The 27,780-nt window shown below is 43.7% G+C and overlaps 2 protein-coding genes across 3 annotated transcripts; both read left to right on the top strand.

The window, feature by feature from the left end:
• The first annotated feature begins 655 nt into the window (after positions 1 to 655).
• LOC126995642 (major facilitator superfamily domain-containing protein 6-like) lies at positions 656 to 11,827 on the top strand. Of its 2 annotated transcripts, none has more exons than XM_050855380.1 (7): positions 656 to 774; positions 6,292 to 6,415; positions 6,605 to 7,629; positions 7,789 to 7,954; positions 8,329 to 8,568; positions 9,087 to 9,233; positions 10,461 to 11,827. In XM_050855380.1, the coding sequence occupies exons 2-7, from the start codon at positions 6,352 to 6,354 to the stop codon at positions 10,628 to 10,630; spliced, it is 1,812 nt and encodes a 603-aa protein (XP_050711337.1). In that variant the 5' UTR covers positions 656 to 774; positions 6,292 to 6,351; the 3' UTR covers positions 10,631 to 11,827. The 2 variants fall into 2 exon arrangements, with proteins under 2 accessions (XP_050711337.1, XP_050711336.1); XM_050855379.1 differs by lacking the exon at positions 656 to 774 and adding an exon at positions 1,450 to 1,587.
• A 2,329-nt stretch (positions 11,828 to 14,156) lies between these two features.
• Positions 14,157 to 27,763, top strand: LOC126995351 (uncharacterized). The gene is made up of 7 exons (XM_050854829.1): positions 14,157 to 14,318; positions 21,990 to 23,408; positions 23,548 to 23,753; positions 25,448 to 25,570; positions 25,701 to 25,940; positions 26,651 to 26,854; positions 27,758 to 27,763. The coding sequence occupies exons 1-7, from the start codon at positions 14,234 to 14,236 to the stop codon at positions 27,761 to 27,763; spliced, it is 2,283 nt and encodes a 760-aa protein (XP_050710786.1). The 5' UTR covers positions 14,157 to 14,233.
• Positions 27,764 to 27,780: the final 17 nt, after the last annotated feature.

Genomic DNA, 27,780 nt, shown 5'->3' on the forward strand with positions numbered 1-27,780 from the left:
CATGACCAAGCGCCAGGTGACGAGAAAGCGCGGCGTGTGGGCGGCTGTGACCGGGAGTAAATATGAGTCCTCTCCCTTCCTAGTAAGTTGCATTGTTGCTTCGGTGTAAGTTGAAGTTTTGTTAGAAAAACTGTGACTGACCCTGCACAGGACTCTTCATAGTGCACGTCGCCACTAAGCACTAAATAGCCACCTCCATCAGGAAGGTAAATAAATACTGCACGGGGAGCCGTACATTGCTCCCAGTGCTATCAAGATCCATGCAGGGGAACCTGACGGTAATGTATAAACGTGGACTGTGTCGCATTACGGGAAGTTTTAAAACCATTAAAAACTATAAATCATGCTGTACATTATGCTGAAGAAAAATAATAATGTTCTAAAAATTAGTGATGTCATCTAGACCAAGTTGCGAACCCCCAGGATTGTACGGTGAAACATCCGAGGAACCGAAATAAATCCGGTAAGAAAGATTTGGTGGACTCGCTTTGCTAAATGAACTGCTTGGCTGAACAGTCGTTAATTAGCATATCAAGCATACATGTCTTAAGCATACACACACACACACACACACACACACACACACACACACACATGTGCGCGCGCAAGCAAGCAAGCAAACAAACACAGACAAAAGAAGTCGTACAATGTTCTCATTCTGGGTGTCAGTGCCTGTGCGTGTATGTGGCGTGTGGAGTGCGTATACGTACTTAGTGGTTATAACGGATACTAAGGACGTGAGGGGCGTACAAATGTATGTACATATATTCAAAGGTAAGGGAGGGAGGGAGGGGTCTCACTCCTCTCTCCTGGATGATGGGGGGGGGGGGGGGAAGGGGGTAGTGAGGAAGGTTCCCGATATCACAGGGGGCTTCGTGGTGCAGTGGTTAGCACACTCCCTTATCTCCCTTTCTAGGAAGATAACGGGAAAGCACCGAAGTAAAATTCCCGTTATTTCCCCGGGAATATACGAATCATCACAATTGCTTAGCCATTCCACCAGCAAAATAGAAGGTGATTAAAAGTAGAAAGGTCAGCCAGTAACATATCTTTCATCTGCTATTCACCACGGCCTGATCACGTGTTGGTCTCGAAATGCTATGTAAGTGATTTGGTGGCAAAGGTTTGTCTGTCGCGCGTGTAGTGTGTACGTGACAAGAACGTTCGGTGTGCTCGCCTTTGAGCGGTGCAAGGTGTGACGTGGCGGTGAGTCATCGCTGTCTTCAGAAGCAGGTTAAGAAATATACAGAATACCTGCGGTGCAAGAGGCTTAACGAGCGAAATTGATGTAGATGTGAACGAAGGTGATAAGATAAATAGCCATAACATTTTTGTTTATCACACGAGAGTAAATGTAACACCAACGCGTTTAGTATTTTCGTTCCCTCTTGTCTTGGAAACATTAAGTGTGGGAAAATGGAAAGTCACGATTACTAGTAAAATTTAACGCAACATTTCCCAAGACGACTGTATAATGCCCAGTAGGCCAGTATGGCGGTAACTTGGCAACTCTTGGCCATGCCCGCCGCACTCTTTCCTCACTCACTTCACGTAGGACATCGGCGGCGGCGCATTGTCTCTCCCAAGGTATGGTTCTTCTTGAGGCCTGTCCTCCGGTGCACGTGAGGGTGGTCTGGCGGCTTCCTCTTTGCCATCTCTTCTAGCGTATCGTTGCTCGGTGAAACATTAGGGAGAATTAGGTTTTGCATGAGTCTGCGAAGGAAACGTTGCTTAGCCGGCTAAAATAGTCCAGGTGAGGCAGTTGGTTTATCGAACGCAGGCGACACAGAAAACTGTAATCGCCTTCCGGAAGGGAAACTGCCTTAATATGAATGGGACGTGTGTATCGCCTACATTCATCATTATTGCGGCGTGCCGGAGTGTTTTAATGTCTTATTTTGCCTTAAGAAGCACAAGGATACTTCGATACATTATATACAATCAAGTTTTGCTTCTCGTGTTAGTACAGTCATCGATGTTTTTGTGAACGCGTATAGGCTGTCGCAGGCAAGACGAGGCAAGGCAAGGGGGAGTGAGGCAGGGCAGGATGGGGCGGTGCTGGTCCCACAGTGGCCGCCTTCTCCTATCCCTTTCGTGCCTCCAGGCCAAGGTCACACTTGAGGGTGACACGAAGCGCCGCAGTTATGCAACCCCGAGGCCGTTTCTGGGCGACGCGACCGTAGCGTTCAAGCGTCAGCAGACGGGATGTACTTATGTCTGGGGTCACTTTACCCAAGTTAACGGTAGATCTGTCCTCACGAAAGAAAAAAAAAAGAAAAAAAACGGAAAGAGGACTTGAGTATAGTGTATAGTGGCCTCGCACGTGAGGACACACACACACACACACACACACACACACACAGACAAAATTAATTTGAGTTAATTTATTACGTGAAATGAATGAGTCACAAGAACCAGCCACCTCCACTACTGCCCCCCCCCCCCCTTCCCCATCGTACCCCGCGCCCCCAGGCTGTGTTGCGTCACTTGCCTCGCCTCACCGCTCACGTCCATTGTCAAATTGTTAAGTTGACGCCATACCACTACTTGTCCCAGTTTGGTTTGGATGGCACGAGACAATCTTTTGAATTCCCTCTCTCTCTCTCTCTCTCTCTCTCTCTCTCTCTCTCTCTCTCTCTCTCTCTCTCTCTCTCTCTCTCTCTTAGCGCACACACACACACACACACACACACACTGAAGTGATTTAGTTGTTTAGGTTAGCAATGTTACACTTTCTATTTTTGGTAGTGACTACCATGAGATTGATAATAATTGAATAACAAACTTCTGGGTAGCTGTACGTGGTTGCATCAGCAGCCAGGGTAAAAATTCACAGCATCAGCTGCTGCTACATCTTGCCCAAGATCTTTGTTTTGATCTTGGTCTTGCTTTTGAGAGCCCGGGAGGGTCACTTTTATAAGTCATCATTTTCAAAACACTCACTGCGTCCAACAGGCTCCATCGTATGTCAGCAGACCTCGTAATGGCTCACTTATCTTACGAACTCTCAGAGGGTTACAGTGTCTTAAGAGTTGAATTGGGTCTTTTATCAGAACTTGTTTATGATGCAACGCCCTTCAGGCGCCTTTTCTCAAGTGTATGCTATAGCTCTTGATTTGTTTTGATTAATGAAAGTAACCGTAAAAAACATCTTTGTGGTCAGTATACAGAAGCCTGTTTCAGAGAGGGACAGGCTAAGCCCAAACGTGGACAGGGAGGCATAAGATCCTTTATTGCCATACTGGTGTCAATTCGTGTCACTCCCTTGCCCCAGAGCGTACTCTGTCCGCAAGGAAAGGAGTTCTCTCATGTCACGATTACGAGCAAGAGAAAGAAGCATCTCTCTCGAGGACTCGTCAGGCCCGCCTCCGACAGTGGCACCCCAGGCACTCACCAACAGACTGGTTGCGGCTGTATCTATCTATCTATCTATTTATTCTCTCTCTCTCTCTCTCTCTCTCTCTCTCTCTCTCTCTCTCTCTCTCTCTCTCTCTCTCTCTCTCTCTCTCTCTCTCTCTCTCTCTCTCTATCTATCTATCTATCTATCTATCTATATATCTATATATATATATATATATATATATATATATATATATATATATATATATATATATATATATATATATATATATATATATATATCTGCTGCTGTTGCCGGTCTGTTGACAGCTACCCGTGGCACTGATCCCCTTGATCATATCATCCGCTACAAGACTTTTCCATAGCCCTTCTAGCCAACTTGCTAAAAAAACATTTAAAATCAGAAACCAACTCCTTACTGCCCCCTCTAGGTCACACGACTGACCCAAAGACAAAACACCCCTGAAACTCATGATGCCTCCACTGAAAGTCACTCCTTCAAGACGTACAGAGAATGGGAAGAAAAAACAATCTCTCTCTCTCTCTCTCTCTCTCTCTCTCTCTCTCTCTCTCTCTCAGAGGGTTGCCATGGTTTTTGCCTCGTTTAGTTTAGTGATCAGTCATCCTCTGCATTCTTGGGTCTGTACATGCTGGTGACGGTGTTCGCGGAGGCGATGGTGGCTGGTGTTGTTGTATTTTGGAGTTGCTGTGGGTGGCGATGGTGTGATTACTGCTTGGCGCCGTGTGTGTGTGTGTGTGTGTGTGTGTGTGTGTGTGTGTGTGTGTGTGTGTGTGTGTGCCTGCTTTGCGTGACTGTGTGTGCGGCTGACAAAAATGACTACATTATTGTGGTCTGTAAAGCGTGAGAAACAGAAACGTAATCACACACACACACACACACACACACACACACAGAGCCAGGAATGATATGCAGAATATAATTGCACGTTTTTTATATAGATATTGTGAAGGATAACAATGAGCTTGAGGCAAGTGTGCGTAAAAAGCTTTCAAATGAAACAATTGATATATCTTAGATAAAACTCACGCCCTTAATTTTAATTGGCAAAAAAAAAAAACAATTCTGCGAAGTTAATGTAGACAACGATGCATCACTTATACCTTCATAATTAAAGTGTCGAGTTATATCATAATACAGCAGCTGACCGGCAAATTTGAAACTACGTGCATTTTTCTTTTTTTTCTCCTTTTTTTTCTTTTTGAGGGGATGAGGGGGCGAGGGTCCTATTTGATTTGGTTGCAACGGGCCGTTTTCCACTCGCGCCTCCAATGCATCCTTGTGTGTGTGTGAGTGTGTGTGTGTGTGTGTGTGTGTGTGTGTGTGTAATCCACCACAACGGCCTGGTCACGAGTTACATTCGCGATCGCCAGGCAGTACCTCCCCAACAAGACCAAGGCTCATTATAGCCGATCTCTGGGTACTGCCAGGAACTTCACACACCACACACCCCATCCCCTTGCTCAAGGGGAAACCACTCCTTTTGTCAGCGGAAAGATCTCGACCTGCGCCGAGTGTGTGTGTGTGTGTGTGTGTGTGTGTGTGTGTGTGTGTGTGTGTTGTGGGGGTAATGGTCAGGAATCTTGTGATGATGACATGGGATCAAACTCTGTGGTGGTGGTGATGATGTGCTTGGGGATGTGGCGAGGGGAGCAGTGGTAAGAATGTAGTGGTGGAACATTTTAGATCAGTGCTCTAAATTTCAACCTTTTCACTACCACGCCCCCTCTAGAAATTGATCTTCCCTCCACGCTCCTTGCATCTATAAAAAATACTGCCTGAAATCAAAAATAAATAATGTAGTAAAAAAGAAAAAGCCCAAGGAACAGGGCTCATTAGCGGGATGCACACAGTGCTCGTTAGCCCTCTCTCCTCAAGTTTTTCAAGGGATAGAGGGCGATAAGCCTAAGTAGACTATAGATTTAGAAAACTGAAGGTAGTAAAAACGATACCATTGCCTTTTTCATAACCTCAGTATTAGCCGACACTCTTGTTCAGAGAATAACATATATGAATAGAGAAATTCCTACTTTTCCCTCAGGGCTGGTTCCCCCTTGGAAATTGCTAATGGGGCACGCCACAGGTTGAGAACCACTGTTTAAGGAGGAAATGTGATGATGTGGGAGTGGTGGAGCAGTGGTATGTGATGAATTGTGGTGGAAGGTGGGAGGATTATTGTGGTAGTTGGCTGAAGTGGTGGTGGGATGTGTGGTGATGTGTATAGGCCATATGGGGTGGTGAGGTAGGGGAGATGGTGTGGTGAAAGTGTGAAGCTGTTGCGGTGGAGGTGAAGAGCTGCGGATAATGTGGAACAATAACGATGTTCTGAGTGTATAGTAACGGAGCATTGGAGGATGTGTGGTGGTGGTGGTAGGGTGGGTGGAACGTCTAGCTCACACTTCACAGTTCACATTCGTTGCTGACACATCTTTCATTCTATCACCAACGACGACATGCTGAGTCCAATGACCTTTTATAAAACGTCTGCACTCTTTCCCTCCATAGTAACGATGACTGAGAGAGAGAGAGAGAGAGAGAGAGAGAGAGAGAGAGAGAGAGAGAGAGAGAGAGAGAGAGACTTTTTACTTCTGTCTCCTCTGGTTGGTTAGATAAATACTTAAAAATCTTCACCATATACGCATGTACGCTACTGGTGGAGTGTAAATAATTAGGTGACAGGTAGACGCAAATCTCTTAGAGGTGCCCCCACACGAAAAAAACAACGCCGTAAAAATTTGTATACTCCTATAATAAAATATATATACTGTTACAGTCTGTTTTAACTTTTTTTTTACTGCATTACTCTGAACTAATTTTCTTTATACTCTAGGTAGGGGAAGAAAAGAGACAACAAACAATAACAGCGAATTCTGCCGGCTTAATACAACAAACTACCGTCTTTCTGTCCTCAGCCACGCACCTCTGCATGACGTCACACCTGCACGGCCTGACGGAGGAGCTCACGAGACGCCATGAAGAGCACCATCAACAAGGACCTGCTGCCCCTCAAGATCCACTATTTCTTCAAGTATGGAGGTGAGGCATGCGGACGCGGGCCCCGGGGAGCGAGGGGAGTTGTTGGGGAGGGGATACGGGAATGGTTAAGCCGGACTGTATGGTGACTTTGATGAATGTGACATGAGAGAGAGAGAGAGAGAGAGAGAGTGTTAGGGGGATATATTTTTTATTGCTATGCGTTACTTCACCAGCTCCACTTCCACGCAGGTATCGCCTTCTTCTCGTTCCTGTCGGTGGTGGCGCGGCAGAAGGGCATCCCAGAGGTAGCTGTGGGTCTCATGTGGTCTGTGACGCCGCTTTCCAGCTGTGCTATTAATATCTTCAACTCAGCTCTGGCCGACAAGTTCAAGATCTACCGCGGCATGTTTCTGGGAGCCATGGTGGCCCTCACCGTGTCCTTCCTCTCCTTCTTCCTGCTGCCTGACATTGCGCCACAAACCACCTTCCCCGACACCAGTGCTTTGTTACCTCTTCAGTGTGCCAACCTCACTACGTCCAGTGTGGCGCTGTGCTCTGATAGGGCGCCTCTAGACTTTCTTGAATCGTTTGAATGTGCCGAGAATGTTCAGAAGCCAGGGGGGGGAAAGAAAGAGAAGGATCTACACTGTGCGTTGGAGTGTTACCCTCAGGAGGACGGTGAAGGTGGTGACAGTATGCTCAACCAGACTTTTTTGTTCAAGGACGTGGGCCTCAGCTTCAACACGTCCGAGAGCGATCACTACCACATGTGTAAGGAAAAGTCATGCACCATTATCACCGTCTCACCCGCGCCGCCTTCGTCCTGCACCGGCCAGTACACTGACGTCACTTGCAGGTACTTCTGTGAGGTGCCACCCTTGACCTTGGTGCAGTTGTTAAAGAGGGTGGAGTTTTGGTTGATGTTCTTCCTACTGCTGACGATATACGGCAGCAATGGCACAACCACTACCATGGCCGACACCATTTGCTTTCAGCTGCTCGGCAAGGACGGCCGTCACCTGTACGGGCGGCAGAGGATGTTCGGCAGCATCGGGTGGGGCATCGTGGCCACGACGGGCGGCGCGCTCATTGACATCTTTTCTCACGGCAAAGACCACGTGACTTACATACCCGTGGTGGTGTTGGCCGGCTTCTTTCTGACGTGTAATTTAGTGGCGTCGGCTCGCGTCCCCTTCAAAGTACATGACCGAGAGAAGCTAAGGGCCAGAAACGTGGGACGTGCCATCTGCAGCTTCACCTTTCTGATCTACCTGGTGAGTTTCTTTGCTCCTTTCTTTCCTTCCGGGGGAATCCACCCCATACCTGTGGTAGTTTAACAGTACTTTCTTTGATCCTGTGATTCGCCATTAAATGCCTTCAATCCCCTTAACAAGCCATAAAATTATATTCCCTCACGTCCCGATACTCCACAGCTGACGGTGGTGGTGGGCGGCCTCAACATGGGCATGGTGTGGACGTTCGTGTTTATCCTTGTGGAGGACATCGCCGGGACGTCCTTCACCCATATCAAGTTGCTTCAGGGCATCATGATGGGCGTCGGAATATTCCTGGGCGAGGTGCCATCTCTCTTTCTCTCCGGTGAGTGTTATTTTCCACTGACATGCCAAGTGCTACATCTACACTGGGCTTCGCTTCTGGTTTAATAATGGAGGTTTTTGTAACGTAGCGGTGCTGTGTTGTGCTAAACCTGTTTGATCGTTCCTTTTATTTATCGCAGCATATTGAATCTTCGCTTAGGTCTCAAAGACTATTGATTTCCTTCGTTTCCTCGCAATCCGTCTTATCCTTGCCGTCGTAAAAGTGAACATTGTTTATTATATCTCCTATCTACTGTATCTTCATCGAGTCCCTGGTGTCGTAAAGGGGAACGTTGTTTTCCTCCTCGTTGCCTGGTACTTCCATCAAATCCCTGCTGGCTTATAACGATTGATGGACAACTTTTTCTGCCGCAGCGGTGGTGATCAAGAAGCTGGGCAGCGTTGTGACCTTCGCCATCTCCCTGACCGCCATGGCGCTGCGAGTGTTCCTGTACTCGGCGGTGCGGCAGCCGTGGTTATTCGTGCCCATTGACCTGCTGCACGGCCTCTCCTTTGGTCTCTTCTACCCCAACATGATCGCCTTCGCCAGCCACGTGTCCCCTCCTGGCGCCATGGCCACAGTGCAAGGCATCGTCAAGACAACCTTCATTGCGGGTCAGTTTAACTATGTTTTCTTTCATTATCGTCTTGTGCCAGTGCAGATCTACAACTAAAATGATTTGTTTTTCCCACTTATTCTGTCTTAACACGACACCCAATCAACTCTAGCTGGAATACCGTTATTTCCTCTATTACACACCCATCTCGTATAGCTTACCTCGAGATAGCATCCATAGAGGTTTTTAGCTTGTGTTATCCATGTTTGGTGATGTAACCGTTTCAAGATTGCCAAACAGTCGTTCTTGTTTTGGGTGATTCTGAGTTTGAATCTAATAATGGATAGAAACCTTTTTTTTATGTGCAGAATATTTTAATGAGAAAGTAAATCCACACTCCACACTTGCTCTAGTGTGACATATACTGTTCAACTTTTTTTTTTTATATACAATTAGCTTGGTTTTACTGTAAGATCTGTCGCTTGGAATTCTTGTGTTCTTCCAAGTATCAGTGGAACATCGCTCCTTTGTAACGAAGCCTCAGCATCACCACTAACCTATAGGCTCGTCCCGCAGGCGTGTCGTTGGGGGCGCTGACGGGTGGTCTGCTGATCTCGTCTGTCGGGGGATCCAGTGCATTCTTTTACGTTGGCGTTTTCGATATAGTCTTCACAGTGATCTTCGCCCTCGTCCAGTACCTGATGTACACCCGCAGAGTGGCAGGTAAAGTGAGGCCTTGACGGGCTGTGGCTTGGGGTGGGAAAGGGAGTGACTATGGAACGGGAAGAGGGTAGATGATGAGGATCACTCATATAATTCATGAAACTTATGGAACGTGAAAAAGTGAGTAGATGAGGAGGCCATGTGATGGGGAGTGTGACTCACAGAGTTAATTGATATTATGAACGAAAAGAGGTTACGTGATGTGAAAGGACAGGTGATGGAAGAGATGACTGGCAGACAGCATGTAGACCGTGAGACAGATACAGGTGGGTTGATAGGAAGAGCAAGTAACAGGGAGTATAATGCAGACGGGACAGATTAGGTGATGGGAAAGACAAGTGATGGGAGGACGGCTCAGACTGTATGAATATTATGGGATGGATACAGGTTAGGGGATGGGGGAGAGCGTTTGGTAGGAGTAATTCAGAGGGTACTTCAGTGTTTGTATGAGTATAATGGAGCAGGGGAAGGCTAGGTGATGGGAAAGATAGGTGACAGACAAATTTTGATAAGACATTCAATAAGCCCTTTTCTTTGTCATATTTTCATCTATCTATTTATCTATCTTTACATCAATCTTTTCTTTTTTTTCTTTCTTTCCTTACATCTATCTATTTGTATTGTTATTTATTGGCGGCATTATTAACAAACACTTTGCCAGATGTAATTCAGAGTGGTCAAATTAAGAGCTTTTAGTTTATTTTCCATGCCTGCTTTCTTCCCTGCTTCCTCATCTCCCTTACCTGGTGAGACACTACCTCCTCTACTTCCTTCCTCCTCTCTTTTAGCTTTTGTCTCCCATACCTCCTTCACCTTTTTCCTTCCCTCTGTAATGCCAGAATTTAATCTTTACTATACTCCCACACGACCACTGCGTGTAACGAAACACAGGAGAAATTAATCCAGACAAACAAAGATTTTGCCGGCGCCGGGGATCGAACCCGCGACCAGCAAGACGGGAGAGCCACTCCTTAACCAGTCAGCCAAAGAGGTACCCTACTCACAGAGTGAGTAAATGGGAGGCTCGCCCATCAGGCTTAGTCGCCGCACCACACCTCTTATCTCCCTTATGCCTCTTACCTCCTTCCCTGCTTCCTCTTCTTCACCTAGCGTCACCCAACATCCCTCACTTTCACAAGCCTATCCTTCCTCATCTCTGTTCGCTCATCATCTACTCCAAATACTCCTCTACTGTCCCTTATCTTGTGTCTCTTCTCCCTCATCCAGCCGGGAAAATGAAATACCACGTCCCTGGAGAGGCAGAGTTGCAAGAGGCTGTGATAATAGCGGAGGAACAGAGGAGTGTCATTGATGTCCAAGTGTGTACTCCTGGCCCTGAGCTGCCTGAGCTCGCCGGCCTCTGCCACCCACCCGACGACCACGAAGGGGGCAAGTAACGGGGTAAGCAGCTAGGCACAAAGCGGAGGACAATAAGAATGAGGCAGTTCGACAGAGAGGAGTGAGGGCAAGATGGGGAGGCGGAGGCCAAGTGGTAAGATCATGGTAGTCAGTGGTGAACGTGGGGTCCACTTCAAATCATCGCCGAGTGACCAAAGATCACCCACGTGCTCTTCATCAACCCTACCTTCATTCCTACTTCGGTCATTTGGAACACCTGGTGGAATGGGAAGCAGCAAGACCCAGGCAGCAAGACAACTTGGCTCCAACATTAATATTCTGACTGTCCCAGCAACAAGTTAGGGTTGACCTTCAGTGCCAATAGAAGAAATATCTCCTGTAAATGTGATTAGCTGGAGTGGCGAAAAGAGAGGGTGAAATCAACACAGGGTACATATGCAATGGACTGTGACACAGATTGAATCAGGCTGTTGATTCAGTCTTGTAATGAGGGTTGAGGTCAGAAAGAGGCAAGAGGCGTTCTAATTACTTCCATTACCGTGACTCAGCACACTGTGGAGTGGATGAACCAGTCAGATCTAAGCTTCATTATCCAGCAAGAGGTTCGACTCCTCCTCTTCATTCTCTTTGTAACTTTGGTCCAACCCCTTCCCAGCCCTCACCTCGGGAAGCTACCGCTGCGACTTCCTTCCTGGAGGCTCCTGAAGCTTAGGAGCACTCGCTGTGTCGCTGGCTCTGAGTCCTGTCGCATGGCTGAAGTCGTGGTGGTCCTTATGGTGGGTGTCCCGAGAAGTGTTTAGAAACCTTCGGGAGCCCCTGTAATAGGTCTTATGGACTCAGGAACGGGACCCTTGATGGTAAAGGAACGGCTCCACTGCTTTTACCAGATGTATTATTATTATTATTGTGTTTTTTTTCTTTTCATGAAAGGAAGGCACGTGTGTGTGTGTGTGTGTGTGTGTGTGTGTGTGTGTGTGTGTGTCAGAGACCATGACCGTGATGGACAAGGACATGACTGGAGCTTCCAAGGCGGGCCTTCGGGGCTCACACGACGCGGCTGTGATGACTGTTGGCCTTGGTCGTGAGGTGCAACGCGGCTCTCAGCGTGGAGTCCGGCAGCCGGGGACTGTGCTTTGTAGGGTTAAGAAATTACTCAGTGTGATCTGCTATAGTTATATATTGTACAAAGATGTATTTCTGTACTACTACATATTTATATTCCCATCTATGATCAATGATATTTTCTTTACCTTTCAATAGAATAAAATTTCAAGGCCGAAGGGGTCGTTAGTTTGATGAGCTTGACACCTCACGCATAATATGGTATATATATATATATATATATATATATATATATATATATATATATATATATATATATATATATATATATATATATATATATATATATATATATATATATATCGAGTCTGCAGACATGGCCTGGGTTCGAATCCCGACTTGACCAATCGGCCTGCAGCCTGTTTACACCCAGCTGTTCATTTTTTCCTTCGGATTGGTCGATAAAAGGGCACCTGGAGAAGGTAAACTGTGGTAAGCCGTAAGCCGGAGATTACACTGGGTCTTGTGTCGGGTTAATGGGGTCTTTCCCATACCTGTCAAACTACTGTGGTGTCTTGCCATAAGATTTTGCGTTAGAGACCATAAGTTTGTGTATGAAAAACGTAAGACTTGACAGGTATGGTTCCGACGGACTCAAGCAGGGTGCACGAGGTACCCCCCCCCACCCCCCGACACACACACACACACACACACTAACCGTAACAGTAACCGTTACTCAGTACGCTCACATGAATTTAAATATGGCGCGTACGATATATTTCAAATGTTTAAAACAAACATATTAAAAAAAACATCGCAAGCGGAGAAAAAACGTAAGATTTTCAACTTACGCCGTAAGACTTGAAAATCACCGAAATTACGTAAGACGCAAAAAACGTAAGACTTGACAGGTATGCTTTCCCACTATATATCGGCTCGGATGTGAGCACTGACGCCACGCGCAGCTACAGCGTATGGTCCCAACTTTACCTTTACCTATAGGAGGTTCAAGGAAAGTCTATTATAATGACAAGTGAGAGAACTGATGCAAAGGCCAAGTACCGCCTGACTCTAAACGGTTGGATCAGCTGTAGAACCTAGGTCAAGATCAAGGGGAAACCCTCAAGGGCCAGGGAGATCAAATGCGATAAATCGAAAACACTGAAAAAAAAAAAAATTGCAAGAGGTAAAGGCATCGGTATGGGTCGTAGCCCAAGGTAGGGGTGGGCAGGTACCGGTACCAGTACCGATACTAACGGTACCAGCTAAACGGTACGGTATCGGTACCAGATTGCTCGGTACCGGTACCAGTTGCTCGGATTTATTTATTGGATTTATTGATAATTCTTCATGTCCGATTTTTTTTTTAGGTTGCTAATAAATATTGTTATTGTTATTAGACCATGATCGAGTACATCCATAATAACTATACATGCTATTTTTTTATCGAAAAACTAAATATTCACTTCAATCAGAGAGAGAGAGATTTACAGAGATTTACATAGAAAATCAAACCACACAGATCCGGTACCCGGTATCGGTACCTGGTACCGCGAAGCCTCATGATCACTTGGGTTCCGGGAAGCTTAATGATCACTAGGCACTGCGCATTGCCGCTAGTACCGGTACCGTTTGGATCTTAGTGACGCTCGGCGCTCTTCTTCTTCTTAGGTGATTTACCCCCTAAAAAGGGGGAACGGGCCGCCCGCCTCCATGTGAAATGGGCCCTGTGTGTAGACGCTGAGTCACTGCCCCCCTGACCGTCTCCCCAAGTTCCCACCATTTTGTCCTGCTTTCCGTTTCCATCACAGCTCCCGTTTCCATTATTTTATTATTTTATTTATTTATTGGAGTTACTGGATAATTCTTCATGTCCGATTCTTTTTCTTTTTTAGGTTGCTAATAAATAGTGTTATTGTTATTAGACTATGATCGAGTACATCCATAATAACTATACATGCTATTATTTTATCGAAAAAATAAATATTCACTTCATTCAGAGAGAGAGAGATTTACATAGATTTACATAGAAAATCAGACTACACAGACCCCATGGTCCAGACTAGGTGGTCTGTCCTTAAACCTAAGTGATTTTACATTAATCAGAAGGCTCCTAAACGTTGCATTTCTATTCTAGTTGATATTAAGTTGAAGGAGAGAGAGAGAGAGTTTTCTTTACAGGAAATTTATTTGGGAATTTCATCAGAAGTCATTAAGAAAAAAAAACTCCTTCGGGTACTGGTACCAGTACCGGTACTAACGGTACTTGAGTTTTCGGTACCAGTACTACCGGTACTCAAATTAACGGTACTTGCCCATCCCTAGCCCAAGGTCGTAGCACTGCAGAAGGATCAGCGACGTTACAATATCCATCAGCTGGCCACGGTAACGGGACCGAGTAGGGCGAGCAATAGGATCCAGTAGTGTATAAGGAAGTGAAGGGATCGAATCGTGTGAGAAACACCGTAGTAGGATCAACGGCGATATAAGAGCCCATCAGCAGGCCATGGAAAAGGGATCGGGTAGGGCGAGCAACAGGATCCGGTAGAGTATAAGGAAGTGGAGGCGGGGGTAGGAGTATGTTTTTCCCAGAGCACCGCGGCACCTATAGCCCTGCCGAGGACACGTGGGGAGCGGGGAGGCGGCCTGCTGGAGGCCCACCAGGTGAGCGGCGAGGCTGTCTTGTATTATTACAAGGGAAGGCGTTCGTGGTCATCCCAGGTGTGGACTGAGGGTATAATGAGGTGCGTTGTAAAGGTGTGTGGAGACGGAGTGATGCCACGAGGATCGCCGAGTGTTGAGCAGCCAGGTGTTTGCTCTATACTATTGCATTATAATTTAGTATAGGGTAATATATTATTCTCGCTATCAATTGAAGGATTTGACAAATAACTAGCCATGACTCGATTCACCCCCTTCTGGTGACATGCGAAGGGCAGCTGTGTTAGGTTTAGGGAGTATTTTATGGGGCTTATGCCAATAGCTTTGCCTGCAATCCCTCTCATATGAAGATGGAACTTGAGAGAAGAATCAATTCTGACCCCAAGATCTTTGTGGTTGTCAACATCTAAAATAGGTTGCTCACCAATTAAGTACTGCAAGAGAACAGGGCCTGTACCAAGAGTCGTGGAGGTCAAGCCACGTACCTTCCCTTCGACAATGTAGGCACAGGCTCAGACCGTGCCTTCAATCCTTACCACAAGTCGCTCGGGAAGGTAAATGCACATACATACACTGCAGCCTTCTTTTCACCTACCAGATCTAATGCACGCACACACATACAAACAGACAGTGCTATTCATGGAGGTATAATACCTCCATGGTGCTATTACAGCCATGATATTGTCCGTTTCATTCCGTCTGTCCACTCGTGAACGTAGATGTGGCACCTGCGCATTGTGAGTTTGTGATTGCGTGAAGATCATTTGAATGTTTGTGTATACAAAAAATCCTCAAACCATCGTATATGAACCACAAACAGAAGATTTGCATCGATAATACACCATACAAGGACACGAAGAAACAACTTGTATATCAAACAGTATAGTTTGATCATACTCGAACGATCTGTAGCCTTTCAGATACTCATATTTCATCTCATTAAAGGATATAAAGTGACATACGACTCTGCAAGTGTTTATACATAAGGGATTTTGATGTTGCATGTATAAATAACATGGGTAGCCTAATATTTGAAATAGCCTAGCATCGCATTCAATACCAAGTAGTTATTATTTATTATTTCATGTTTTTTTTTTCATTATTAAACGTTATTTACATGCAGTAAATTATTAAGATACCCTTTGTTTGCACTGTCAGAGCCAGATGTCTTAACTGAAATGCGAAAGAATTAGAAAAAAAATAGATCGTTGGAGAATGTGAGCCACGAAAGTTCCCGCTTGCTGGCTGGTTTCTCTGAGCTTTGAAGACGTATGCTATTGTTGTAGGCTTAAATTTTTTAAAAGTTTAGTTTTTGAAATAAAGTTTAAAAATTGTTTTTTTAAAGTTATTATTAAATGTTGTTATTTTTTTAAAGTAGTACTTGTCATGTCTTGATTCAATTCTGAGCATATGTTCGATTTTTTTTGGCATAGATATTCCATTGTCACCCATATCTTCTCATGGCCTCTTTCCTTCAGAGATTTTGGGGGGCGACCATCTAGGATTCGATTGATTCAGGGGTTCTTGGCTGCTCTCGTGGGGCTCAATGGTTTTCGTTTTCAGGAGCTAGTTTTCCAGTCCAAAGGGTTCTGTTTTTGCTCTCACCTTGTTTTTTTTGCTCATCAAGGAAAACCTGCTGTTTTGGTGATCAAGGAATGAAAAATTCCGTTCGTTGAATTTGATATGCCATTCCCTTCATTGAATCGATCGAATGGCATCGATCATGGTTACATTCTCATGGAGGAAGTAGAATATCCTACATTCTCTTCCCAACAGGCCCCTACCATACCACTGAAACATCTCTTTAATCTTGGTGTTTAACTGTAGTATACCATGTCACTGCTGCTTGTGCTGTCTCACGGTGCTGAGCCACCTCACCAACTGGAGCACACGCTTAAATCCACCCTCTTCACCACACCCTTGCCTCCACTCCACACTCACACGCCACATCTTGGCAAAGTTTTGTCTCTTCTTCTCTCAGTATGTTCTCTCTTCTTCGTCTTGGTGTCACGGAGAGGGCAGCGGCAGGGCAGGGGGCAGGCCAGCAGGCCGCGGGCAGACACGTGGTCTTTGGAGCGTCTTGGAGCAGTCTTTGTGTTTTTTTTTCTTTTTCTTCTGCTGCTTTATGGGATGGATTTTGCTGCTCTCCTCTTGTCAGTCCTCTCCTCCTCTTCTCAAGTCTTTCTCTTTCTGTGTCCCAGTTTAAGTCTTGCCTTCCTGGCAGGCAGGAGCAGGTGCCTTTTTTTTAAGCTTGAAGAGGCTGTTACTTTGTTTACTTATGACAACAGCAACGATCGGCATTCTATTATCCTGGCATTTAGGGCAGGGCTGGGGGCCTTCTTTTCTTTCTTCCCATTCATTGCCCATTGTGTGTGTTTGGTGTGTTTGTTTTGGTTTGTGTTTGGTTTGTGGACGGCACGGAGGGGTGAAGTGAGCAGTGCATGTGGTGTGCTGCTGCTTCAGCTTGAGAACTCACTCACTCTGTCATGTCAGGTGGTGGTGGGTGGTGAGGAGGTGGGGAGTGGGGGCGCACACGCCTCCTCTCGCCACCACACTCAAGGGGTACTTCAAATACAAAGTGGCCTTGAATTATGCGTTAACTTTATTTTTGCGCGCACTGTAAACAAGACAAACATATTTGCTGCAACTATAATATACGACTTACCAATTAGGGAAAATATTTTCTCAGGTTGTTTTAACTGAACTGCAACTATTTGCCATGTCAAATTTGGAAAATAAACATATTTTTCCTCGAAGGTCTGAGGGAAGACACGGGGTAGACCGTGCCTTCCCTTCGTCTCTCCCGCAGACCTTCGTTCCAAAAATGCTAGTGACTAAAGGTACGCACCGTCCTTCCCTTCAATCTTCGTCACTAGACCTTCGTGACTCTTGGTACGGGCCCAGGTGCATCTTGGAAACTTCTACAGAAGTTCATTCTGACACATTTGCCAATTGAAAAAGACAAACCCCAAGATCTACTTGTATTGAAGAGTAGGTTAAAATATCTGCAGATGAAAATGGGAAATGAAATGGTCAGATTTTGAAATTACCAAGGTTAAAAATAACAATGTCATCAGCAAAGAGACAAAATTTACAATTTAAACTAGAAACAACATGATCAATATAGATAAGAAATAGCAAGGGCCCAATCACTGAATCCTGTGGGACACCGCTACCAACCTCAACTTGATAACTCTCACAGCCATGCACAACTACTTTCATTTCCCTGCCAGTCAAGTAATCACTCAGCCAGCCTGTTTGCTGGGCTGCAAGGACGTTTCGCCGGTGTGCCAGTTCGCCGATACTGGCAAACCGTTTTATTTCATTCACCGGCGAAACGTTCAGCAGGACGATTCGCCGGTGTGCCAGTTCGCCGATACTGTTTAGAAACTCATTTTTATACCAATAAAATTATTTTATTTTTCGTGCATTGTTACCCAGTAGGTGGAAGAGGGTAGGGAAGGCAGGGTCAAAATCTAAATATAGATCAAGGGATACTAAAAAGAAAACGTGGACCGGAGGGGTAACTATGGAAGACTTGCCATACCCGCACATTCGTGCGCATGCACATAAACTCTCTTTCTCTCTCTGTCTCTTACACACAGTTATGGGATCTCGTCAATGTCGTTGGTAAACGCACAGTGCTTTACTTTCTGCCCTTGGTCAGATCTGCATCCATACACCGAACAATAAGCCACCGGAGCACGGAGTGACTTGGACTTCCTTGCTCTTAACGCTGGGAAGGTCATGGTCGGACTGATCTGGCTTCTGCCTTCTGACTTCGGCCGCTGGGTAACAAAAGAAGTCATGCGTGGGGCGGGCTACTTTTCACTCGGAAGCGGACTAACCCTGCCCAGTGTCTCTTTTAACACTGCTTCGCTCCTCCTCCCTCATGCTCGCAGATGCCACTAACAAGCTTTCTTACCACCATTACCTCCATTATCATTTCCATTTATTTTATATCCTTACGCACGAATAATACCTGGGTGATGGAAAAAACTTATTTTTACCCATCCACAAATATATTAACTTCTGGCCAGGTACAGTAGGAATAGTGATACTTAAGTCCAACCAAAATTTAGAGTAGGAAAAAATGACAAAAATATTTGCATGTAGGCCTATGGTATGAGGCATCAGTTATGGATTTTGAAAAATTGAGCACACTTTTTTTTCCTTGTTCTTAGGCTGTAGGAATGGCCCATATAATCTTTGACCGTGGGACGGTTCGCCGAATTTTCGGTGAACCGTCCCGAGACCATCGGCGAAGTGGCACACCGGCGAACCGTCTCGCATTCCAGCAAACAGCCTTTATCTCCAATGCCAGCTTACATCCTAAGTAGCAGTCTATGGTTAACAACAACAAACACCTTTTTAAAGTAAAAAAAACATAACATCCACTGAAAAAATGTGATCATAGTGATCAGTAAAGGGGCTCTCACACATTCCCGGTCACGGTTGCGACCGTCCCCGATGACTCCCGATAAGCCGGTCGCTGGTTGACCGGCTGTAAGATCGGGGATTGTCGGCGGCAGACCGCCGGTCTACCGCCGGTCGACCCTGAGTACCATAGACGCAGCCGACCACCGCCGGTCAACTTTAAAATTTCCAAAGATATCGGCAATGCGCCCGGTCGACCGGCGGTGTCGAAAAATGTCGCCGGTCGACCGGCGGTCAGCCGCCGACACCCACGGCAGACTGGTGGCAGACTGGTGGTAGACCGCGAGTGAACACTTGTGTCTGACCTGGGGATTGGCAAGGGAGGAAGGAGGAAAACGAGGAGGAACAGGTAGGAGCGAGGAATGAAGAGAGAGAGGGAGATAAGATAAAGGAGGAAGAGGAATGGGTGAGAGAAAATATATATATATATATATATATATATATATATATATATATATATATATATATATATATATATATATATATATATATATATATATATATATATATATATAGATAGATAGATAGATAGATAGATAGATAGATAGAGAGAGAGAGAGAGAGAGAGAGAGAGAGAGAGAGAGAGAGAGAGAGAGAGAGAGAGAGAGAGAGAGAGAGAGAGAGAGAGAGAGAGAAGGGAAAGGAATGGAAGGAGGAACAGGTGGGAGGGAGTGAGGAAGAGAGAGGGAGGGATGGAGGAGAGTGAGGAAGAAAGGGAGAGAGGATGGAAAGAGATGAAAAAAAGGAGGAAGAGGAATGGGTGAAAGGAAAGAGAGAGAGAGAGAGAGAGTGTTATGCACACGAATGAATTTAGGTATGAAGCTGTTTATGAGGTAATTATAAATATATGAAAATGCAAAGAAAGTGTTTGCTCGTCGATGTGCCGCCGGTAGGCCGGCGGTCTACCGCCTATTGACCTGCTGCAGTCGCCGGTTGGAGAAATCGAAAATCGTATATGGTCGCCAGTCTACCGCCGGTAAACCACCGGTCCAGGGATTATTGCCTATTTTGTCGGCGGTCAGGCCCCGATCGGCTTATCGGGAGTCATCGGGGACGGTCGCGACCAGGACCGGGAATGTGTGAGAGCCCCTTAACATAGTCATAAGTGTATAATAATTGCTCAGACAATGACCTGCCAGATTTAAAACCATACTGATAAGGTGAAAGTAACTGACTGTGTTCCAAAAAGGCTGACAATTGGGAGACTATAATTCTCAAAAGATTTTGAGCACACAGATGTCAAGCTTATAGGTCTGTAATTAAGGGTTAAGATTCGTTTTAGTACTTTGCCAGTATTTCATTACCTACCTTATAACACATCACTAGCTCTTCATATATCTTTTCTACAAATGTTCAACAGTCATGGAAATGCTTTCAAAATCCAATTCAAGGATTATTTATTGTTGAAAATAGGGGATAACATTCACGAAAGCGTAGCCTCCTCTGGCGGCGGCCGCGGTGGCAGTGCAGCCGGTGTTGTGAGACATACCTCCTCGAAGAAATAAGTCGAATATACATTTGGGGGGTTCGAGGGGGCGAAGCCCCCCACCTGCCGCCGTGGCCGCCAGAGGAGGCTACACTTTCGTGAATATTATCCCCTGTTTTCAGCAATAAAAAAATAGTCCTTGAATTGGATTTTGAAAGCGTTTCCATGAATGTTGAACGTTTGTAGAAAAAATATATGAAGAACTAATGATGTTTCATAAGGTATATAGGTTATGAAATACTGGCATGGTACTAAAACGAATCTTTACCTAATTAAGAGGATCAGAATGAACTCCCCCTTTAAATAGTGGCATTGCATTAGCATCTTTCCAGTCTGAGGGGACACGCATTGATGAAAGAGATTTTTTGAACAGTAACAACAGGAGGTAACTAATAGAAGGGGCACATCTTTTTATAAACACTGAAGGAATACCATTAGGGCCAGAACAAGCAGAAGGTTTTAATTGAGCCAAAATATTCTCAATTTGAAAAATGTCAATACTATAGTGCAAGGATATCCCATCATATGACATGGGCCAATTAAAATTAAGTTACAGTTGAGTGGAATGTTATTGGGTTATTATAGACGAGAGGGCAGCCACCTCTTGAGAAGTTAGTACTTACAACATGGATTCTTCTTTGGTCCCTGAATGCAGTGCAGTAACAAATTAATTCTGGAAAATAGAAGGGGCCTGAGGGGGACGAAGCTACTCCGTTAGGGGGGTCAAGGGGGGCGAAGCCCTCCCATTAGGTAGGTTAAGTTAGGTTAGTTTTAAATTATTCGGCAATCGGTGTAAGGGGGGGGTGGGAGTATTCAGCATGGGAAGGGACAGGGCGGGGGCAGGGGTGGTCCACTATGCAGGCCGGTGGTAATGGGTGTGTGGCTCACTGGTGTAGTTTTACTATTTTGTCATGTCATAGTTTCAGTCAGGTTTAAGTTACTTTATTTGTTAGGCACAGAAGTGAGTCAGTTATGAATATCTTTCATATTGAAATGGTATAGTTATCAATCTAAAACTATGTAAAAACCAGGCAAATCATACCCCAAGGCCTTGAAGAGAGAAAAATAAGTAGGAGACTTGAAGAGCCAGTGACCATAAGTTTGTCATTTATCCAATATGTTTTTTATAATAAGAGCTGCTGTCAGGCTGAGCCTCTGCAATCTTTGGAGTCATTACTCAATGCATAGGGTCAGGTTCTATGGAGTTTAGATTACCTTATTTGGTTGGGATTTGTTTGTTAATTTTTGCTGACTAAAGTAGTGCAGATAATGTAAATGAAAATAACACATACCGGTAGGTACAACTCAGATATTCTACTTTTTATGTTACTTTTCCATATCTTCTCAAATTTAGATTTTTTATTGGTAGTTTTAGGATGGACTTGTTCATATTTTTTTAATTGCTAATATCCAAAGAAAAGGAAGATGAGATAATTTTTTTTACAAAAAAAGCTTTATTTAAAGAAAATGCTTGTTTCCAAAAAATCAAGTTCATAGCCTTCCAAACCTATATGAAAACTACTATATTGACAGACTGAAAGAAATTTAGCATAAGGTAGCAAGCTCTTCAGTAATAAGAAGACTAGTACAGCAAAACCATTCATTAAAATATTAATTAGAATTAAATTTACTGCAGAGATGTGTTTCATGTGCCATTACTGATAGTTTAAAGGAAGTACACTAAAATATGATTAGAAAATCCTTATGTGAAGGCACAATATAGTGATTAAAGTAATGTTTCATCATTACAGGTACAATGAGGTACTCTGGAGGCTCATCAGATGCAGATAACGATAGTGAATTTGGCAGTGAAGAGGAAGATGCAGAGTTTCGTCTGTATGAGCAATTATATTTTGAACCCAATTCAGACACTAATGTCAAGAGTACTTCCCCTCTGGAGGGAAAGGGTATGATGGAAAAGACTCTTGGGACTGACATAACACAATTTGTTCAGCCAGAAGCTTTTAAAGACGATGACCACAAGAATGCACCTGAAATGACAAGTTTGGCTCCTCCAGATATTACTTTGATGACTCCTTCCAAAACTCGGAGCAACCAGAATTCCCAGTTTGACCATTTTATATTCATTGACACTGAAGAAGGTTCAGAACTTCCTCTGTCAGATTTCACCTCTGGTGTAAATGTACATGATGCACATGGTGAGGCCAATGTACACCAGACAGAATTAACCAGCACTGTGCATAAAATTACATTCCATGATGGTGCTCCACCTATGAAGAGGAATGCATTGCCATCACAGTCAGTCAGACAGAGATTTCCAAGCACATGCAGTGATGGCAGCATTCCTGGAAGCATTCCTTTAGATGGTCTGTATTGTAATCTTGTAACATCTGATGAGGAGGCAGAGGATGACACTATTAAAGAGAAACTAATGATGAAAGATTTAAAGACCATTGATCATGGAAAGAATATAAAAAGCACCACTGCAGAATCTATAAAAAGGAAAAGAACAAAATCATCATCAGAAGAAGAATCATTTGAAGAAATAGAAGACTCAAGGTGTAATAACTTAATCGGTGTGGCACCAAAGAATTCCACTGGGAAATCTGAGGGTTGCCAACTAGATGAGGATAGCAGCTCTGATGAAGACATTTATGTACTTCCACCACCAGCAGTAAGGAATCATGAAGTTTTCACTCTGGACTCAAGCTCTGATAGGGAATTAGAAGTGCTGACCAAAGGTAAAGATGTAAAGCGAGTGAGAAAGCAAAACAACAAATACCAGAAAGCTGAGAAGGCTGGCACCTCTTCATTCACACAACAGAATAGAATAGGAAAAAAATACAGAGAAAAAGACAATGAAGTACGTGAATCAGAAACAGACAGCAGTGATGTTGATTTTCCAGAAGCTACTAAAGGCACTAATTTGACTCTAAATATTGACAGAAGTCTCTCGGGTTTAGTAAAACCAATAACAAAGGATCCAAAGGCAAAGATTCCAACAAAGCTTTCACAGAATAAGAAAGCAAAGAAGTCATCCAAGAATCTTCCCGGCAAGAATAACCGAGGCTCTCTTGACTTCACCAGAGGACGACCTGACACAAAGACGAAGCCATCCTGTGTGAAGTGGACTCAAAGTATGGCAAATTTTTATGACTCTGACATTTCTGATGACTTTGATGTGTCAGAAATACATCAGCAGCAATCAGGTGGGAAGTGTTGCCTTAGCAATATATATAATTTTCAGTTTCTCTTTGCAATGAATCTGACAACTGCCTTCTTTGCTTCTCATATATTCATTATTTATGACATAATTGCATATGTTGAATCCTGCAAAATTCTTTCCAGGATCACAAGCTGACTGGCGTCTCGTTCCTGCTGACTATCAACTAGTTTTTCAAAGGAGGAGGTACTATAATGCACCTGAAAAATGCAAACTCTGCAGGCAGGAGGGACACACAGTCAAGGAGTGTACGCGTGTCCCAAAGTGCCATCTTTGTTCGGGGACAGATCACATTCACAGAAATAATTGTCCAGATAACTGCTGTTTTAAAGTAAGTAATTAATTTTTTCCATATCTTACAGAGGTAGTAATTAACAGTATAGCACTCAGTCAATAGCTGTGATTTGAACATGTAAGTGTAACAGACAACAATATTCCATACCATCTAGTGGTCAGCGTGCCTGGCTTTTTCTCTGCAGGCCCGGGTTTGAATGCCGGCCCGAGCAGTCAGCGTGCAGCTCACCCAGCTGTTCATCCTCCATTTTGGACTGTTTGATAAATGGGTACCTGGGGAAGCTATTTTTTAGGTCACGATATATTCGTCTCCCCACCTATCTCTTTCATGTGTTATTTCTGTTACTGTGGAGTAGAAACTTATCAAATTTGTAACACATGACCATCCTCTTATAAAGCCAAATTACCAAGATACTGATCTGTAATTGAATGATTCTTCTTTCTTTTCACTTTTATATGTAGGAAATATATCTTCTCTTTTCCACTCTCGGGACTTTCCCCATTTTTAGCGAACATTCAATTATGTCATCTAACGGTTTAATGACTGATCAGCTGTCCCTGCCTGGGGGGGGGGCACAGATTCTCCCAGGGAGGACTCCCCTTCTGGCTGCCGACCTGAGAGGTGTCTTGATAACTCCTCGAGCCTTTTTCTTATCAATTTCTGCAACATTCATATATATATATATATATATATATATATATATATATATATATATATATATATATATATATATATATATATATATATATATATTCTCTCTCTCTCTCTCTCTCTCTCTCTCGTTTTTGTATAGGCCATAGTAAAGACTTTACATAGGTTCTACCAATCACTTGTGCATGGCTGTGTTAGATAAGCTTTAGTTTTGTATGGATGACTGTGATAATCTTTTCTGACAAGTTGATATTGTGTAATAGGCATTATAATGAAAGAGACCCTGTCCACACTATCAGGAACTGCCTGGTGAAGTCTACCCTTCATGGGCAAAATCCCCAGACACATTTGTATATTTGTCTGCATGGCAGTGTCTGGCTCAGCCAAAGCCAGGCAGGGTGGGTTCTTTTCGGTAAGGCCATGTGCAGTACAATTATTCGTAGCAGGAATGATCAAAAGAAGCTTGCACTGTGTAGCACTATCACTTGTTGCTATGTGTAAAAATGAAAATGAACAAAGTGAAAAAAACTTGACAGTGAAATTACTCAACCATCAGCATGAGCATTTTACCTGTTTGCCTGTGGGCACAAACGGTTAGCCTATCAACAGGAGAGCTATTCACTTGTGCCTGCAGGCATTGCCTGAACATCTGAATGGAACTTAAGAAACCTGCTGAATGAATGATGCCTAATGTTAGATTTCATTAATAAAAAGACTGGTTGTGAGGCTACTTCATTCTCTTGAGTTATATGTTTATTTGGGGACAATTTCTGTACATCTACTGTAAAATATATTTATTGTAGGAATACCAAGGCACTTTCAGGGCAGGCTAGAAGGTAGTGACATCCTTTATATGGGACACTGTTAACTTGGTCTGAAGTATCCCTGGTGATGGCTGGTGCTTAAATCATTGGGTTTTAATTTTTTAACTTACCTGTAGCCTTCTCACCCTGATGTGTGTAAGCTTATCAGTGTTACAAAAATGAAGTGTGCCAAATTATATAATTAAAAATTTGTGTATTTTTATGTATAATACCATATGTAGTTTAGTCCTACACAGCACATTCTTTCTATTTCAGTGTGGCAAAAACCCTCATTTCTTATGCCCTACGGATCGCAGAGACAAGTGCTGTGCCTTGTGTGGCTACCCAGGCCATACCAGTGACATATGTCCAGATCTCTGGCGACGATTTCATCTAACTGTAAGTATTTTCTCCAAGATTTAGTTTGTTGTTGATGAGTGCTTTTGTCAGATCTGATAATCTTGGAAGAAAAGGAGTTGATATTAAGGTGTTTGTATTTGTTTAGTATATATGTTTTTCCATCTTGTAGACCACTGGAATGATAGCTCAGACTCCTTTGGAACATTATACCAAGCCAACGCGAGAGCAGTACTGCTGTGCCTGTGCTAAAAGGGGGCACTATGGGCATGAGTGTCCCCTGAAGCCCAGTTACCATGGTTATGCAAGAGTCCCTCAGTCTGTCGTCAGCTACTCTCGCCCCGTGAACCTGAACAACGGCTACTTTGTTGTCAACCTTGAAGGATCACAGACACCATTACCATTACCACCAGTAAGTATGATATATGTTCATCTAACTGGTATTTATGGTGAATATTATGTAGGTATAGTGCTCTTACATTTTGCATGTAGTTGTTGCCAAGAATTATTCTTGAAATGCAAATGAACAAAATGTCAAGTTAATAACTAAAGGAAGGAATACAAGTTGTTTCAAGGTGATAAGTTCTACACCAATTTTTCACCTAAATTGACCATGACTGTTTACAGTAAAGGAAGCAGCTCAAGGGCAAAAATAAATGAATAGAAATCCTGCTAAGAAAAAAAAAGCCCTCTGTTTATTCTTAAGTTTATACTCCTCTTTTGCACTTCTCTTAGCAGTATCATGATGCTTTAATAGTCTAACACTAACTAATAACTACAACTGTCCCCCCATATTTGCCGGTTCACTATTCATGAATTTGTACATTCACGGATTTCCCCCTGAATGCATAAAGGCGGCCCCAGAGTGCAAAAGTTAGTGGCTAAGACAGGAGTTGCTCATAAAATACTTATCTAATATTTTGGGGTCACATGACTTTGGTAAAGGGAGAAATTGACTTTATATAAATTTCATATACAAATTTCACAAATTTCATATACAAATTTCACAAAATGGTGGAACTCTGTTACCTAACCCAAAAGAATGTTGAGATAGGACTTATATATTAAATTTTGTAGGTTAATTAATATTTACTGGACATTATAGGTTTACAATCTTTGCAGGAGGAGAACATCACAAAGATGGAAATCAGGTTGGATCAAGCAGGAAGAATAATAGGAAGAAAGGGAATAGTGGTGAAGGCAATCAACAAGGAGTCCGGTGCTCATGTTCGTGTCATTTCGGAGGGACAGCCTCAGGTTTGTATCCTCTTTTGGGACCTGCCATCAGCAGGTTGGGCAGTTCTGGACCTAGTCTTGATTTCTGAAGTGAAATTTAGGGGGATTAGATTATGAAGAATTATTCTCAAATATGACTAAGGCTGTTCAACCAGCAAATGGAGAAGGGGTGGGGGAGTGAAGGATCAGGCACCATAAATCACCATGCTTTATTTTGGTTTCCTGGGAAGGAAGGCATGGAAGGGCCGGGAGGAGTGGTTGAGTAGCAATGGCTATGAAATGCACACCCTTGGCACCAAGAACCACACCCACTATCAAATAGGTTAGAGTGGGGTAGGGAAGGGCCAGGCCAGGACAAACAGGCGTGGTAGACAAACTGGTAGAGGAGAGGGGAGGAGCTAAAGGAATATTCAAGTTGAGCTTTTTCTTTTCAGCTATGGCATCACTGAGCAGTATTATTCAGTTTTTGTTTGAATTTTGCCTTGTTTAGTAAAGTATATGAAACCTGGTTTGCTATCTCAGTAATATATTAACAGGACATGGTGAAAAGGGTACTAGAAAAGGAACTAACTGTCATTATGCCATAAGTTGAATGTTGTAAAGCAATTATAGCAGGGAAATTTGTAAATGAGCTGGTGGATGATGTCTATTGAATTTCAAGATCTTAAGAGTGACTAAAAAATATTTTCAGGTACTTCTCCATGGAACTTCAGAAGCACGACTCAGGGCTCAAGAAATCATAGAAGTTCTACTGGGACAGAAGAACAGTGAAAAATATGCAGACTTTTTTGAACATATAAGGAACATTACTGGGTCAGACCCTATAGAAGATCAGAGGAAAAGTAAAAAACAATCATCCACTCCAGCAGCTGGTATTATGAACAGTGCTTCTACATATGGCATCAGTAGTGGAAGTGCTCCCACGATCATTACTATTGATGAAAGTATTCCTACAATCCCTGAATTTAGTCAAAATACTCCTGTGATTGCTAGGACTAGTGAAAGTGCTACTAATA

Source organism: Eriocheir sinensis, chromosome 8 (assembly GCF_024679095.1).
Source record: "Eriocheir sinensis breed Jianghai 21 chromosome 8, ASM2467909v1, whole genome shotgun sequence".
NCBI lineage: Eukaryota > Metazoa > Arthropoda > Malacostraca > Decapoda > Varunidae > Eriocheir > Eriocheir sinensis.